Source organism: Gymnoscopelus braueri (assembly GCF_963280865.1).
Source record: "Gymnoscopelus braueri genome assembly, chromosome: 17".
Taxonomy (NCBI): domain Eukaryota; kingdom Metazoa; phylum Chordata; class Actinopteri; order Myctophiformes; family Myctophidae; genus Gymnoscopelus; species Gymnoscopelus braueri.
The window spans coordinates 20,098,359-20,115,769 of NC_137617.1; the positions used below are offsets into that span (position 1 = coordinate 20,098,359).

General features: G+C 45.7%; 1 protein-coding gene across 1 annotated transcript in view; it reads left to right on the top strand.

Annotated features, from left to right (window-relative positions):
• Nucleotides 1-17,411, top strand: part of LOC308105027 (low-density lipoprotein receptor-related protein 2-like) — a gene marked incomplete at both ends in the record, with an annotated part of 73,237 nt that overhangs the window by 44,675 nt on the left and 11,151 nt on the right. The window contains 21 exons of the mRNA XM_080455662.1: nucleotides 125-594; nucleotides 1,190-1,643; nucleotides 3,016-3,181; nucleotides 3,721-3,879; nucleotides 4,039-4,328; nucleotides 4,558-4,761; nucleotides 4,925-5,167; nucleotides 6,400-6,525; nucleotides 6,948-7,067; nucleotides 8,617-8,748; nucleotides 9,417-9,618; nucleotides 10,258-10,553; nucleotides 11,101-11,611; nucleotides 12,430-12,585; nucleotides 12,939-13,109; nucleotides 13,498-13,721; nucleotides 14,222-14,399; nucleotides 14,538-14,734; nucleotides 14,939-15,184; nucleotides 16,471-16,605; nucleotides 17,062-17,175. Of these exons, the coding sequence (XP_080311788.1) occupies nucleotides 125-594; nucleotides 1,190-1,643; nucleotides 3,016-3,181; nucleotides 3,721-3,879; nucleotides 4,039-4,328; nucleotides 4,558-4,761; nucleotides 4,925-5,167; nucleotides 6,400-6,525; nucleotides 6,948-7,067; nucleotides 8,617-8,748; nucleotides 9,417-9,618; nucleotides 10,258-10,553; nucleotides 11,101-11,611; nucleotides 12,430-12,585; nucleotides 12,939-13,109; nucleotides 13,498-13,721; nucleotides 14,222-14,399; nucleotides 14,538-14,734; nucleotides 14,939-15,184; nucleotides 16,471-16,605; nucleotides 17,062-17,175 (4,794 nt within the window). The remainder of the gene's footprint in view (nucleotides 1-124; nucleotides 595-1,189; nucleotides 1,644-3,015; nucleotides 3,182-3,720; nucleotides 3,880-4,038; nucleotides 4,329-4,557; nucleotides 4,762-4,924; nucleotides 5,168-6,399; nucleotides 6,526-6,947; nucleotides 7,068-8,616; nucleotides 8,749-9,416; nucleotides 9,619-10,257; nucleotides 10,554-11,100; nucleotides 11,612-12,429; nucleotides 12,586-12,938; nucleotides 13,110-13,497; nucleotides 13,722-14,221; nucleotides 14,400-14,537; nucleotides 14,735-14,938; nucleotides 15,185-16,470; nucleotides 16,606-17,061; nucleotides 17,176-17,411) is intronic.

Below are 17,411 nucleotides of genomic sequence, written 5' to 3' on the forward strand. Positions count from 1 at the left end.
TCTTCTTCACTGTGAAAATAAAATAGCTAATCTAAACTATGATCTAATCTTCTGCCTCCTTAAACTAAACTACTACCGCTCTGATCTTCCTTGGTTTTCCTCCTTTCTCCACTGACTCTCTTAGGTAACCTGTATTTCACCAACTTAATGACCCAGACCCTCCTGGAGGTGCTCGCCATCAACACCACTTACCGAAAGGTCCTCCTCAAGTCCTCCCTGGATCGCCCCCGCGACCTGGCCGTCAGCCCCAAGCTCCGCTACCTCTTCTGGACCGACGGCGGCCAGGCACCCAAGATCGAGCGGGCGCTGCTGGATGGCACCAACCGCACCGTGCTGGCGTCAGAGAGCCTGGCGTCGCCCCGCGGCCTCACGGTCGATTACACCAACGACTTCCTGTACTGGACGGACGACGCGCTGGACATGATCTCCCGCATGGCAGCGGACGGCACGCAGAGGCAGATCGTCCGGTACGGGAGCAGGTATCCGTCTCCGACGGGAATGGCCATATTTGGGAACCTCATGGTGTGGGTCGACAACAAGCTGGGGAAGCTGTTCCAGGCCAGTAAGGAGCCAGGCAATACTGACCCACCAGAGGTGAGACCGAGATCCCAGATTACTTATTTTTAATATATACAGTGGACAGAGTCCAGGTTTCAACTCAATTACTTTTTTGAAGCTCTATGTGGTAAGTTGCTTTGTGTTTGTGTTTTTTGTTTGATTAACTAAATAGCCTACCGTCATTTCACCATGGAAAAGGTAGAATTAATTTGTCTTTCCCTCTTTGCCCTCGCCACACTGAGCAGATGTATTTTAATCACTGCAGTGTTTGATGGTCTGTCATAGTAATAAAATACATGACAGTTGCAATCTGATTTGCTTCAAAACTCCCCCCAATCAGTTAAAGTCACAGTGCAAGGTCAAAGTTTAGCATTATGCTTACATGTGTGATGTGGGTGTAGCATCTCTCAGTGTGCTTTTGTAGTTTATTTATTTGTTTCATTGTTTTTCTTAAATTCGTATCTATGTTTGATCATGCAAAATAACGTAACCAACATACTAACACAGTACAGTGGATCCCCAGTTGATACACTCAAAATGAAATAGTGACTTCCTCCTGCTATACATATGTAGATGCTGCAAGCTTGGACCACTTCAACAACTAAAAAGGCTCACTGTTGAATGTTACCAGGTAATCCGTGAGGGCATCAAAGGCCTGTTAGATGTGGCCGTCTTCGACCCGCACGTCCAGCCTCTAGCTGCCCATCAGGTGGGCTTCAACCCCTGCCATGAGGACAACGGACGCTGCACGCAGTTCTGCTTCGCCATGCCCGAGCAGGAGAAACCCACGTGCGGCTGTGCCCACGGCTCGCTCCTCAGTAACGGGGTGTCATGCGGCTATGGCCAGGAGGAGTATCTGATCTTCACCACAGACTACACGATCAACAGCATGAGGCTGGACCCAGACGACCACAGCCTCCCGTACCCGACTGTCAACCTGGGATTTGGCTACGGCGTGATGGCCCTGGACTACGACTTCAAGGAGAAGCGTGTATTCTTCGCCCATTACGCTGGCTATGGCAGGAGCATGATAGGCTACGCCACCACCACGTCCATGACCAGCCCACCTGTTATCATTGTGGGAGGTAACACTGTGACATTTCTGAGCCCGCAGCAATGTGTGGCAGGGTATTGTAATCGTGTGTGTGTGTGTGTTACTCAATAGTGTGAACAATCAAATAAGCCAAAGGCTTTGATTCTAATAAGTGACCACATTGGGAGACCCCACACAAAACCACACAGTGAGGCAGGAAATCCAAAGTCAAAGTTCTTTTATTTAACTTAACAGTACACTAATAAAAGCAGAGCAGTGGAATATGGGGCAGAGCCGCAGGAGGGGAATGCATCAATCCAATGTCCAATGGGCGGGGTGGGGGTCTTTCAGAGACGTCCAGTGTTAAAATCCATTAAAAGAACTGTAAGAGTCAGAGTCATTAGTGCCACAGATCCCAGCATTAAAATCCAGATAAAATCAGAGTGACCTTCACTCGTGTCTAGTGCTTGGGGGTTTACTTCCCTTTCCTAGGGGGGTCTGGCTGGTTCCTTCCAACCTGTTCCAGGTTCTCCTCCTCTGCCCTTGCTGGAGGTCTATGCGTCTCTGCATCATAAAAAAACACAAAAACAGGCAGGACCGAGTTTGAGGCTATAGCTTAGAAAATCAGGCTGAAGGTGAAAACAGGTACTCACACATATAAACATATCTTTAATAACTGGCAGAGACTGAGGGCAATGAGTCCAGCTTTACAGAGCTTTACAGCTGATGAGACAATGTAGCAATTTGTTGAAGCCGAGGTCAAATGAACAACATTAACTGCTATAATACACTGGTGAAACGGGGACATGTACAGTGTGTGTAGTACTTCTGCTGACCACCAGATGGGACACTTTCTTAACAGTCTGTGGTTTGATACCACATGTTAAGTATGTCTGAAATGAAAGATACTAGTGTGTATGGACTCAAATGTATGTTAAAAAATGGTATCCTGATGAGTATCAGAGTATGTAGCATTTAGTATGTGAATTCGGACACCCATGCCCATGACCGAGATCATTATGGCTGCCCCAAAGACATGATTAATCACTTCAGCTCTACTGTATATACTTCGTCATACAATAAAATAAAAACGAAAATAAAGGATCTACAAGCTTGTAGATGTTCTATTTTCGATATTGTAGATTTATTTTTTATTTTTTACCCAAAATATGGACACCAGGTTGAAAGTGGTTAACCTTTGGGTCGGAAAGGTCAAAAATTGAGGTCAGAATTACAAAATAATCCTACCTCAGGAAGGGAGAGATATAGAACAAGAGTTTGCAACTCCATGAAGGTTCTTTTTGTGTCATATTTAGTAGCCTGTGTGTTTCTTTTTGTCTCTGTCCTCTTTTGTCCCATTTATGTCTCTTTTCCTGTTTTCTCACTATGTTTTTTGTTGTCTGTCCTCTCCCACTCTACTGTAGATCTGGATGATCCAGAGGGGCTGGCCTATGACTGGGTCAACAAGCGTCTGTATTTCACCGACTACTACAGACAGAATGTCCAGGCCATAGGAGTGGATGGAAAGAATCGCTCTCTTATTGCCAAAGCCAATCGCCCCAGGGCCATCATTGTGGACCCCTGCTATGGGTAAAACCTTGTTGTCGATTGTCTTAACCTTTTATAAGACAATCAATTATGTGTTATTTACTTGTTTTCCTTTTTTGGGGGGGAATTACTGCTTTATAGATAGATGTTTTTAGATAGTAGAGTGAAGACAAGAGATACAGGAAGCTGAGGATAGAGGGGGGCCGTTGGGGGACCTCCGGCTGGTATTGAACCAAAGATGTTCCACTTACAGTCGGCGTAGATTCACTCAGCGGTGTGCCCCCAGAATGTGTATATCATTTGATTTAATCGATTCACGGACAGATATGCTAACATGGACCGTAACCGAGTCCCCGAGTCTCCATCATAACCACTTGAGCAGTAAGGCAATCAAAAACAAATCAACACAATCAGTGCATTATTACACCGTTGAACGTCGATATGGTCATGCACGTAAGGATTTTCATTCTTTGACATTCTTTGACATGTTTTTGTCAATCTTAACATGAAGGCATGAGCATTGCACTGTATTTGTGTTGTCAGCTGAGCTGTCCTCCTCTTGTCCTGGATCATGTCTTCAGGTACCTGTACTGGACTGACTGGGGCAGTCCTGCTAAGATTGAGAGAGCCACGCTGGGGGGAAACTACCGGACCGCCATCATTAACACTAGCCTGACCCAACCCAACGGCCTGTCGCTGGACTATGAGGAGAGGATGCTGTACTGGGCTGATGCCTCACTGTATGTACAGTAGTGAAATTCTCAAGTTCATGCTGTAATTTAACAAAGGACCCGTTAATGTAAAGTTACCCAAATGATCTCCCATCCTCTATTTCTTAGTACTTTTCATTCCACAACATAAGCGTGTAATCCATCACATCTTGCCCCTGCCTCCCCCAGAGACAAGATCGAGCGCTCCTCGCTGACGGGTGAGAACCGGCAGGTGATCGTGCACGGGGCCCAGTACCCGTACGCCATGACCGTCTTCCAGCAGGACATCTTCTGGACCGACTGGACCACCCGCGCCATCTACAGGGCCGGCAAGGACGACGGCTCGGGCTTCGCAGTGATAGCCCAGGACCTGCAGTACCGTCCCAATGACATCCACGTCTTTGCAGGATCCAAGCAGGAGAGCTGCTCCAGTCCCTGTCAGCAGTTCAATGGAGGCTGTAGCCATGTCTGCGTACCCGGTGAGGGCAGTGATTATTCACAATGGCCTTTGAGCAAGGCACCCATTTTCCATGGGACATCAGGACATGGACATCAGGCTACCTGATGTCCATTCCTAAATCTTTCAAAATACAATGCATCATATACTGTAACAGGAAATGTCTGTAATTAGCTAATAACTCAACTAATAAGCCATTGTAAAAAAATAAATTCATTTCTCTTAATTCAATGTCTCTCTCTCCACCACAGGTCCTTCAGGCGCAGAGTGCCAGTGCCCCCAGCAGGGGAACTGGTACCTGGCCAACAACGGCAGGGACTGTGTCCAAGACACCGGGAAGCGCTGCCAGCCGGAGCAGTTCACCTGTCTGGATGGAGGGTGCATCTCAGCCCGCTGGAAGTGTGATGGATACGATGACTGTCAGGACAACTCGGATGAGCTGGAGAGAGTCTGTGGTGAGAGAGAGAAAGAGAGAGAGAAAGAAAGAAAGAAAGAAAGAAAGAAAGAAAGAAAGAAAGAAAGAAAGAAAGAAAGAATAAAGACATATTGAGAAAGTTAAACCCTTTTGCTGTTGGATTCACTGAGAGAAATCTGACCGTGTCTCTCTCTCTGTCTCAGCATTCCACACCTGCGCAGCCATAGACTTCACCTGTGACAACGGGCGCTGTGTGCCGCTGCACTACGTGTGTGACTACACCAACGACTGTGGAGACAACAGCGATGAACAAGGCTGCCCCTTCCCCACCTGTAACCCCGCCACCGAGTTCACATGCGCCAGCGGACGCTGCATCAGCGCCTCCTTCGTCTGCGACGGCTTCAACGACTGCCGGGACAATGGCACCTCCGATGAGATCAACTGCCGTGAGTAGTGACTGACTGACTGACTGACTGACTGACTGATTGATTGATTGATTGATTGATTGACTGCCATGGACCTGCCATTCATTTATCCATTCTAATGGATGATTATCAAGATATATTTGAAACCATCATACATGCATTTATCTCCTCCAGATTAAATTACTGTAACTCACTGTATACTGGCATTGATCAAGCTTCACTTAGGCGTCTACAGCTGGTCCAGAACGCAGCCGCCCGCCTCCTCACCGGCACTAAAAAACGTGACCACATAACCCCAGTCCTCGCCACTCTTCATTGGCTCCCTGTTCATTTTAGAATTGATTTCAAGGTTCTTTTATTTGTTTTTAAAACCATTCACGGCCTGTCACCCTCCTATCTCTCTGACATAATTGAGCCTTATATCCCAACCAGGGCCTTGAGGTCTGCGGACAAGCTACTGCTGGTCGCTCATACGACTAACTTGAGGAGTAGGGGCAACCGTGCTTTTGCGGCTGCTGGCCCCAGGCTCTGGAATTTGCTGCCCCTCAACATTAGATCTGCCCAGTCGATTGGGGCTTTTAAAACCTTACTAAAAACTCACTTATTCTCTCTTGCTTTTAGTCGTATTTAGCTATCATGTTCTGTCCTAACTGCATTGTTTTGTTTCTCTTTAGTTTTTCTTTTGTTTTTGCCCTGTGTATATATTTCTGTTGATGCTTCTGTGTGTCTGAATTACCTTGTTTTAACCATGTTCAGCACTTTGGTCGGCTTTGGCTGTTGTAAATGTGCTATATAAATAAAGTTTGATTTGATTTGATTTGATCTGTCTAGAAGAACAGCTTCCCAAACTTTTTAACTCAAGACCCAAAAAAGAAATTTGATGTCTCCACAGGACCCAAATTAGTGAAAATAGCAGATCTACAAGCTCACAACGTGTCGCGATGCATTGTGAGCTTGTATATTGGCTATTTTCACTAATTTTTAAAACTTTTGTTTTCTAATTATTATTTTTTTATATTTTTTTATATTCATGAAATTATTTTCAAAAATCATCGAATTTGTTTTAAATTCATGAAAAAAAGGGATTTTTTTTCGAAAATGTTTAGAAATAATAATAGGCCTACTTAAAAACAAAATGTAGGAAACAAAAAATAAAGGGATATTTTACTTGCGAGAAGTTGCACACAACCCACATTTGGGTCCTGACAGTGGTCTAGAAGATGGATGACCTTACCCACGTCTCTCCTCTTCAGCTGACAGGACGTGTCCATCAGGGCAGATTAAGTGTGACACCACCAACATCTGCATCTACTCTGACAACCTGTGTGATGGCAACAACAACTGTGGTGACAACAGTGATGAGAACCCGCTCTTCTGCGGTGAGTTGAACTCTGTTATTCTGGATCTAAAATCTTATGTTTAACAAGAGATAGCTGCTAGTGTTATTTACCATGCATTGATTTCTCCTTGTTCCCTAGGTTCAGGATTTGCTTACTTTACCTGCTGTGAACTAAATAAGCGTGCGTGCGTGTGTGTGTGTGCGTGCGTGCGTGCGTGTACTTATATTACTATACTAGTGTAAAATGTGAGAACCATTTTCCTGGGCCTCCCAAAAGAAATGGATGTCCCCAAATGTATATTTATACATGTGTGTGTGTGTGTGTGTGTGTGTGTGTGTGTGTGTGTGTGTGTGTGTGTGTGTGTGTGTGTGTGTGTGTGTGTGTGTGCGTGTGCGTGCGTGCGTGCGTGCGTGCGTGTGTGTGTGTGTGCGCGTGCGCTCATCAACATGTGTTTGTTGCAGCTGGGCGTACATGTTCCCCGGACCAGTTCCGTTGCGATGGTGGGAAGTGTATCCCTGTCTCCTGGGTGTGTGACTCCATCAGCGACTGCGCTGACGACACCGACGAGCCGCTCACATGTCGTATGTTTACTACATTTGAGATTCTTCATGTTTAATTATTATGCAATGAGATAAAGGAAATGGAAAAAGTAGCAGGTAGGTCTCCAAGAAAGTGTTTTATTGCTCCAAGGTACTTACAAGGACTAGAGACGGATAAAAGGCCTTTATTAAAACATGGGCACTAATCCGGTGCAGCGGTTCCCAACCACTTCTAGATCAGCCCACTTGAAAATCTTGAAAGCATTCACAGACCCACCCATCTGACCACTTGAGTCAATGGAGCAAGGATCGGGCTGAAACCTTGCCCTTATCTTGCCCCCAAAGTCATAGATATGTCCTAGACGACTGACGTGCACAGGCTGGCCACATGAAGGTTGAGATCCAGTCACACACCAAACCCATGTGGATCCCAAGATGATTTTTTTTTAAACTGCTCACTGTCACTGCTGGTGTTGTCTGGCTGAACTATGGTGTTTGCTGAGCAGCTACATGCTCCCCAAGGGATGAACCATAAAGATTTTGTTGGTGAAGAAAAATGAAGACAGTAACTTTGTGTATTTATGGGAGAAAAAAATGACTTTCTCTTATTGCCGGTGTTACAGAAAAAATGGTAGCCTACAGAATTCTGTGACTTCCATACATGTAGGGTAGGACATTACGACATGACAGTCCATCCTCCCCATAATATGCATATTTTGTAAAGTGAGATTTAAAAAAAGCACCACTTTATGTACAGTAACAACATTTTCACAAATGTTCAAACTGGGACAAAAGCATGGGAGTGATACCTGCAGCGAGCAGTGAAGGTGCGCCAAGTGACCACGGCTCATGCTCTTTTACCACTCTGCTGCCCTCTAGTGTCCATCGAGGAACTGCGTGACGTGGTTGGTGTCAAAACACACTGGCCAAGATGAACGTCTGATGATTACTGTATGCACAAAAGGGCGTATAAAACGTGACCAGCACATGTTACAACATGTTAAGTAGTTGGTTCAGCAGTAAGACGCTGGGAGTTATTGCTTTACCTGGGACTACCACTAACCGTCCACCCAGCATCCATGAGTGAGTGACTGCATGACTAAGTAAATGACAATTTGTGACTGCCTCAAAATGGTGGCAGCCTTTAGTGCCATGGGGAAAACCAACGGGGGAGTGGACCTACGTGTCTGTGTTGCGGCTAAATAGCGTTTCATCAGGGTGGTTGTGCAAAGTTCTTTTGCAGTTCACCCCTGGTCTTGGACCACGGTTGTACTTGGAACACCCCTGCTGGGCTAACCTGGGTTTTAGTAGTAAGAAGAAGGCAATAAATGTGGAACTTTGCTTGGGTGCCAATGGGGAGACAGAGAATCTGTGATAGGATGATGGGTTGATTTGTCCTCGTACCATGGGACAGGCTAGTCTTGGTAAGCTTTGGCCCAGGGTAATGAAGAGGAGAGCTATATGAATGCTTCATAATTATATTACCAGAGAAAAAGCTTGTTTTCCATAGTATATATATGCACATAATAAAAATCTAATGATATTAAAACACTCATCTGGACTTTACAATGATATCTCTGCCTCCTTCCAGAGGACCAGATCAAGACTTGTAGCCCCACCCAGTTCACCTGTACCAATGGAAACTGCATCCCCCAGTCACTGGTCTGTGATGGTAACAATGACTGCTGGGACAGCAGCGATGAGGCCCCTGAACTCCAGTGTGGTAAGATAGCACTGTATTGATTATGTCGTTTGAATGTTATGATCAGTGGTGGCCAAAGTACTCATACAATAAATCTCAGTAAGAGAATACCAGCACTCACAGAACAGTCCTTTTAAGGCACTTTTATTTATATATTTTAAGCATGGTAGTGTGCTGCAGAACAGACCGCAACGGACGCGTTTCGGCGTTAAGCCTTCATCAGCGTTGTGTGCTAAAGTACTCAACCCCAGTACTTGAGGCAAAGTATAGATTTGTGAATGTTGCTCAGTCAAATTTAGATTGTAAATTACAAAAAAAATACTTACAAAGTAAATGTCTTTTTAATATCAATACATTGCTGTATTGAAAGGAGAAAAAAAATACATTTTTAGATTTTGCAGATCTACAAGCTCACAGCGTGTCACATCGTGATGCGTTGTGAGCTTGTAGATTGGCTGTTTTCACTATATTTGAAAAATAGATTGGTGATTAAGTGGTTAATTCATAATTTTGTAAGTTTGGGTCCCTTACTAGAAATGTAGGGGAGTCAAAAGTACAATATTTGTCTTTGAAATGTAGTGAAGTGAAAGTCGTGAGTAAAAAAAGAAATACTGGTTAAGATACTGTGTGGTAATTATCCACATCCCTCTATCCTCTCCTCCCCGCCCCTTATCGATCCCTCCTCACAGGCCAACGTACATGCAGTCCCAACCAGTTCACGTGTCCTACGTGGCACCCAGGACACCCGCGCTGTGTGTCCCTGAGCTTTGTGTGCGATGGGGAGAAGGACTGTGCCAACGCGGCTGATGAGCTGCAGAACTGCCCCAACCGTACCTGTCACATGAACGAGTTCACCTGTGCCAACGGCCTTTGCATCTACATCCCCTACCAGTAATTGTTTGTGTGTGCCTGTGAATGTGCATGTGCATGTATGCAGATCTACCATATCATGCACTTGCATCAATTACTTTGGCTTTTTACGGCATGTTGTAGGCCAAGAACAACAGTCTAGAACAGGGTTTGTCTGTACTGTATATCTATTTATGTACTGTATGTCACAGTAACCTATCACAGCTCATGCTGCTATCTGCATAACGTCACAAAACGGAAGCACGTCAGACCTTGAAAGCCTGAAATGCGTCAAAGTGAAACTTATGAAGAGCATGAAAGTTGGAGCGTAGTTGAAAATCCAACACCAACATCAACATTGTTCCTGTGAAACACTTGTTATTGGTGAAGTATGTGCAGTAAGATCAATGATCCATTTGGCCAAATGAGGCATAGAAAATCACCGCACTAGGACATGCACACAAGCAGCCAGCCAGCTGGCTTCGGGACTGAACACCACATTGTGATTTGTCATTTGTGCAGCTTCATTCACAAACTGCACACACAATAACTTATCAATGGATAATGATCGTTATTAGGCTCTACTGTATATCTAAGTATATATAAGTATGTACAGACATTGAAACGGGCAAACCTGTTTCCTTGAATATTCAAGAAAATGTTTTTACCACCTCTCTCCAGCTGCGACCGCGTCAATGACTGTGGGGATGGCAGTGATGAGGTGGGCTGCACTTATGACACGTGTGCAAGCTACCAGTTCACCTGTGGCAACGGAGCCTGCATCACATCCGCGTTTATCTGCGACGGGGACAATGACTGCCTGGACGGCTCGGATGAGGTGGAGAGCCTGTGCACCACGCCCCAGCCTACCTGCGGCCCGCAGGAGTACTTGTGCAAGTCAGGCCAGTGCATTGACATCCACAAGGTGTGCAATGGACAAAAGGACTGCCAGGATAACAGCGATGAGAAGGGATGTGGTAAGGCTGGCAGTCAGGACAGAGAGATATGAAACAAATGGAATGTTTAAAGCTGCAATCCAGAACTTTTTTAGTGAATAAAACGTTATTTTGCCCAATCTGTATGGTAGAGTATGTAATATAATATACACAAGTGCGGTGCTTGGAGGTGGTGTCACTGCTCTTCTATTGAGACATTTAGATCTTGTGGTTGGGTAGGACCACTCCTGGTTGACAAGAGGTATTGCATAAAATATCTCACCTTCCCAAACGGGCTTTCAATTATAGCTCATCAGTAGAAATGTCAGCACTTGCTCTGGGATCCAGGTTCATATCCTGGGTATAGGACAGGAATCCTTTGGCTTGCAGCTTTAATTTTTTTCTTTAATTCTTTAATCTTTAATCAAAATTCCCTAATCCATTGTAGCTATTGAAAAGTTCTCTTCTCTTCTCTTCTCTTCTCTTCTCTTCTCTTCTCTTCTCTTCTCTTCTCTTCTCTTCTCTTCTCTTCTCTTCTCTTCTCTTCTCTTCTCTTCTCTTCTCTTCTCTTCTCTTTCCATCCATCCAGGTATCAATGAATGCAGGAACCCATCAGTCCACCAGTGCGCCCAGACCTGCACAGACACCCTCACCGGCTACTTCTGCTCCTGCCAGGAAGGTTACCGGCTGATGCCGGACGGCAAGGCCTGCGAGGACTTGAACGAGTGCCGTGACACGCCCGCCGTCTGCAGCCAGATCTGCGAGAACGCCGTGGGCTCGTTCCACTGCAAGTGCGCCCCGGGCTACGTGCGCGAGCCGGACGGTCGCACCTGTCGCCAGAACAGCGGCATCGCCCCGTACCTGCTGTACAGCAATAGTTACTACATCAGGAATATGAGCACGGACGGCTCGCAGCTCAGCGTGGTCCTGCAGGGCCTCTCCAACGTGGTGGCGCTGGACTTTGACCACTACGAGAAGAGGCTCTACTGGCTGGACGCCGGCATGGGTAGGATGGAGAGGATGCGGTTTGACGGGAGCGACAGGGAGACGCTGGTGGAGGTCGGAAGTGCGGAGGGTATAGCGCTGGACTGGGTGGGCAGGTGAGTACAAGGACGGAAGAGCTCCAATAGTTTTTTTTGTTTATTTGTTACTTCCAAGCTTGTAGATTTGCTATTTTTGGTGCGCAACACTGTCCTGCATGTAACTCTGCTTAAATGCAGCAAAGGACGTCTAGCTCGGGAATCCAACCAGCGACTCACTGTCAGGCTGCATTAGATTGCCTGTGGTATGCGCCTTAACCACTAGGCCAGCGGCGCCCCAAGCTTAAAGGAGTAGTTCACCCAAAAAAAATACTTTTTTATCAATTACACACCCCATTCATGGAGATTTTTTAGTTTGTGTCGCATTCCTAAGCCAATAATTTGATTACAGGCTGAAAGATACTAATTTATCCGGTAGGAGACTCATTGGAGACTCTTTGAGTCTCCTACCGGAAAGACCGCCCATTCATAACATTTTTGGCTTAGGAATGCGACAAAAATAAAAAAAATCTCCATGAATTCAATGCTTCATGAAATGTGTAATTGATAGAAAATAAGTAATGTTTTGGGTGAACTACTCCTTTAAGACATTCAAAATCTGTCTGATAACAGATATAAGTGACAATAATTCTCCTTTACAAGCGGTACTACAGAGATCTGCTATTTTTGAGAAATCGTGAAAATTTGTGCAAATCTTTGAATATATATGTTTTTTAACATTTGTAACTAAAATCTTTGCCTCTGGGGGGTCCCTGGAACTAAATAATTTCAGATGGGGGATTGAGAAACACTGACACAGTAACATAAGTTTAAAAAAAACATTGCCCTGCAATGGTGTCATGGCGTGAGAGTGAAGTGTGTTGATGTGTCCGCTGCAGGAAGTTGTACTGGGTGGACAGTTACTACTGCTCAGTGCACGTGATGGAGCTGGATGGTCGCTACCAGAAGAAGCTGCTCTCTGGAGCCGTCCTCGCTGGTAACGTCAGCTATGTCATCACACGACCCCGTGCTGTGGCTGTCAACCCCAAATATGGGTACTGAAACACACACATGTACACACCCATGTACACACACACACACACACACACACACACACACACACACACACACACACACACACACACACACACACACACACACACACACACACACACACACACACACACACACACACACACACACACACACACACACACACACACACACACACACACACACACACACACACACCGAGAGGTGTTTGTGTGTGTTTCTTTTCGTCTAAAACACATCAACGTACAGGAGCAAGTGCAAAAGTTGTACTTTTCTACATTGTACTATGTGACAATTTACCCTTTGTTTGTATGTGTCTTCTTCCCACTTCTCCCCACCTTTCAATTCAATCCAGGTGGCTGTACTGGACAGACTGGGGAGACAAAGCCTACATTGGCAGGGTTGGCATGGATGGCACCAATGCCAGTGCCATCATCACAGCCAAGCTAGAATGGCCTTATTCACTGACCATAGACTATACCACCAACAAGATCTTCTTCGCTGACTCCCACCTCAACTTCCTGGAGTGAGCATGCATGACAGGGCTTTCTTTCTAACATACAGATGAAGCCCATTTCAATTCAGTTACAGTAGCATGTAGTATTGCTGCACTATACCAATGGACATAAAAATCATGTCCTGAAAAGAGTCTGTGTATCCAATGCGCTGTTCTATACTTAAAGTAGTTTTTTTTTCTCTCAAACACATAAGATACATTGCAATCAAATGCAATTTTCCTTTAACATTTTTGCTTTCTAATATGTACATATACAGTATAATGTGTGAGAATATGGTTGCGCTGCAATATGTGTAGAATTCTAAATAAATAGTCAATTATGAAGCTGAACTCTTTTAGGCCACACTTTACATAAACAAAATTCCTAAAATGTCCTTTAAACATTTAAAACCTACAGCTTTGCAGACATGGACGGTCAGAACAGACATCGGGCCATTGCTGGGTCCCTCCCCCATGTCTACGCGGTCACCCTGTTCGAAGACTACGTCTACTGGACCGACTGGAACACGCACACCGTGGAGAGGGCCCACAAGTACACCGGTGCTGAGCGCATTGTCATGGGCAACAACACGCACCGGCCCCATGACATCCATGTCTATCACCCCTACAGGCAGCCTCGCAGTATGTATTAACCTTATAAACTGTACTATCGTAGCCTCCATTGGCCTGCTTTGGCCTGGAATGGTTCAAAGAAAGCCACTCTCAATTATAATGAAGCAGTGAAAGTCCTTTTTAGCTCCGCTTGCAGCTAGGCTCTTTGGATGTCGGCGATGTCGTTCAGAGATCTCTAAAAACTACTGGCTAGATTGCCATGGAATTGCCCAGAGGATGGTCTTGATTGTGGTAACCCAATGACTTTATTCTAGCGCCAACATTAGGCCAAAAATGTTCATGCATAAACTGATTTTACTGACCCCATGGCCTTTCTATCATTACCCTTAAGCCATAAGGCGCTTTGTACTGTAGCTTTTTTATAGTTAGGGAACTTTATTAAATTTTTGCTGTTGTTTACATGTTATTTGTTGTCTTTGATCATGTCATGTCACGTTTGTTTTGATTAAATACCACAGTTCACTGAGGCAGTTACTATGTCATTTAGTTTTTGTCCATTCATTTCCCAGGTGACAATCCCTGCTCCTCTCATCACCTGACCTGCAGTCACTTCTGTCTGATTGCACCTGGAGGGAGCAGTGCTACCTGTGAGTGTCCGGACCACTTTATCGGCCTGTCTGTGGGCTTCCGTATCCAGTGTGTGGCCGACTGTTCCAGCACCCAGTTCCGCTGTGGGGACAATGAGAAGTCAGTTTCTTTCTTGATTCATGTTAGGATGTTAGCTTGGATGAGAATTGAATATAAACTTGGTCCATTTTCAGGTTCTTGGAAGTATGGGATTTCACACAAAAAGTACAGATGTTATTGAATCTTGTCCCTCCATAGATGTGTTCCAATCTGGTGGAAGTGTGACGGCCAGTCCGACTGCGGTGACGGCTCAGACGAACCTCAGACCTGCCCGACCCGCGCTTGTCCCATCGGCCAGTTCCAGTGTCTGGACGGAACCTGCACCTACCCTGGGTTCCTCTGTGATGGCCACTCAGACTGTGCTGATGGCTCAGATGAGGACGCTGCCCTCTGCAGTATGACACGCTCATTTTCAACATACCTCCTCCTGTTCATTGTTTCATTGTACAACTTTTATTTTCTTATAGAACGATAAATTTGATGACGAAATTTTTTTAAATACTTTTTTAGAGCAGAGATAGTTTGAATGTCTTGCATGTCTTCGCTCTCTGCCCTTGGTGTCCAGTCCCTGTTTTGAGTTCTGATCTGTCCCCGTCCAGGTGACCACCGGTGTCAGGAGAACCAGTTCCAGTGTAAGAACAAGGAATGCATCCCAGTATCCTGGCACTGCGACGGTTACAGCGACTGCTCCGACGGCAGCGACGAGGACCCGGAGGGCTGCGCCCAGAAGACCTGCCAGCCAGGCCAGTTCCAGTGTGCCAACGGCCGCTGTGTGCCCGCCAGCTATGTGTGCGACGCCCAGGATGATTGCGGGGACAATTCTGACGAGCCATACGAAACTTGCAGTATGTGGGACTTTGTGTTATGTTTTGTCTCTTATCCAGTTAGACCGGTCGACGGTCGTGCAATCTGCAAATGCACACACACACACACACACACACATACGGTATAATATGCCTCAGAGAGGCCAGAGCGCAGGATCACCTCCAGGGCCAGCGCCCCTGGAGCAGTTCGGTGCCTTGCCCAAGGGCACTTTGGCAGAGCTAATGGTTGCTTGTAGATGTAATACCGCACATAACACTACACACCTAGACCCAGAAGCTTTTAGGCGTCCCTCCCTACCTCTAGCAATGACTGAGTAGGAAGGAGTTCAGGGTTTTGTCAACAGGACGGATTACTGGCTGACCTACAATACTTTAATTGCTGGAGGGATTGAACCTATAACCTAATAGAAAAGTCTCTATAACCACGGGGCCTCCATGCCTATGAATTTAATGAACTCCTACTCATTATGAACAGCTAATGATATATTACAGAGATTGATGGGATTGTCAATACCCAGCGCACAGTGGCGCTGATGGCTTAATGAAGCATTGGATTCCTGCAGTTTTATGTGGATGTATAATCAATACACGCAGCGGCGTGATGAATCAGCGTGAATAAATGAATTCGTGTTGCACATACCATGCATTAATTATGTGTTCGGTTGTCTGAAATAAATCTGTGATGCAGAGGCGCTAATAAACGCTTGTTGTTTTTTCCCATCCTTGCCTTGTTTATCTTTCTATCTCTCTATCTCTGCTGTTTTACAATCCCTAACTCACTCTCACAATGTCTGTCTCTTCCTAACACTCTCACCATACCACTATCTCGCCCTACCTCTAACCTTCACACTCTCTCTCTCCCATTCCACCATCTCTTTCTCCCTCACTTTCTTTCCCTCGCCATTTATCTTTGTTTTCCCCTCTTCATCTCATCTCATCTCATCCGTCTTCTGTCCTCCGTGGCTCTCTCTATCTTTTCCTATTATCATTCCCTTCTCTCCTCTCTCTCTCTCTCTCTCTCTCTCTCTCTCTCTCTCTCTCTCTCTCTCTCTCTCTCTCTCTCTCTCTCTCTCTCTCTCTCTCTCTCTCTCTCTCTCTCTCTCTCTCTCTCTCTGCTCGCATCCCCTGACACTCATTAATTAATTAATTGTTTTCAACTGTTCTCCCTCACCCCTCTCTCCCTCTATTCTCTGCAAATCCCCCCGCCCCTCTCTCTCTCTCTCTCTCTGTTAACCCCATCCTTTGCTTTCTCACCCTCCCACTCATCACTCTACCCACCACCCCCCACCCTCCCCCCTCCACCCCAGGGGGTCCGGACTACAGGTGTGACGAGGACACCGAGTTTTCCTGTAAGACCAACTACCGCTGTATCCCCCAGTGGGCCCGCTGTGATGGCACTAACGACTGCCTCGACAACAGTGATGAGCAGGGCTGTGGTCAGTGTGTGTGTGTGTGTGTGTGTGTGTGTGTGTTTGGGCATGTGCGTGTGTGCATGCATGACAGAGAGACATTTTGATAGTATATTAAAAATCAGCTCTGGTTTTTTATCTGATGAGTGATGACCCAAAATTGACAGCTTACGCGGTTCACAAAACTAAAGAGAAATTGAAATTCCTTACAACATTTTTCTTCTTCTTACTATGCCTCTGGCAACATAGTTATCTATAAGGTCTTTGTGGTATGTACAGTATGGTACAGAGCCTGAGTATAGACACTGTTTATCCATTGTGGATTGACATCGCCTTTCAGGCGTAAAATTCACCCTTTTACAATGAAGAGGCATCTCATTAAACCTGAATGAATTAACCATCCACTAAGTCCTGGTTTGCGAGTTGTGCAGTACTGTACTGTAGTGTAGAATGAGATTGTGCTGACCGCCTGCCTTGCTACAGAGGCAGTGACCTGTGACCCTCTGGGAGACTTCCGTTGTGACAACCACCGCTGCGTTCCCATTCGCTGGCAGTGTGACGGCGCCAACGACTGCGGGGACGGCTCCGATGAGAGGGACTGCCGTGAGTAGCGTTATATTTCACATTCACCTTGTTCTTCTCATTCGTCCCCTTGTCCACACATTCACCCATTCTTTCATCTGTCCATATAACTTCCCATTATGTCATCCATACTTTAGTTGAAGGACCATACCACGGTCTGCCAGCACACTGATTATGACTCACAGTATTGAGTCACAGTACGTTGTAAGCTTTTAGATCTGCTATTTTCACTGTTCGCCCCGAAATAGGGATTAACT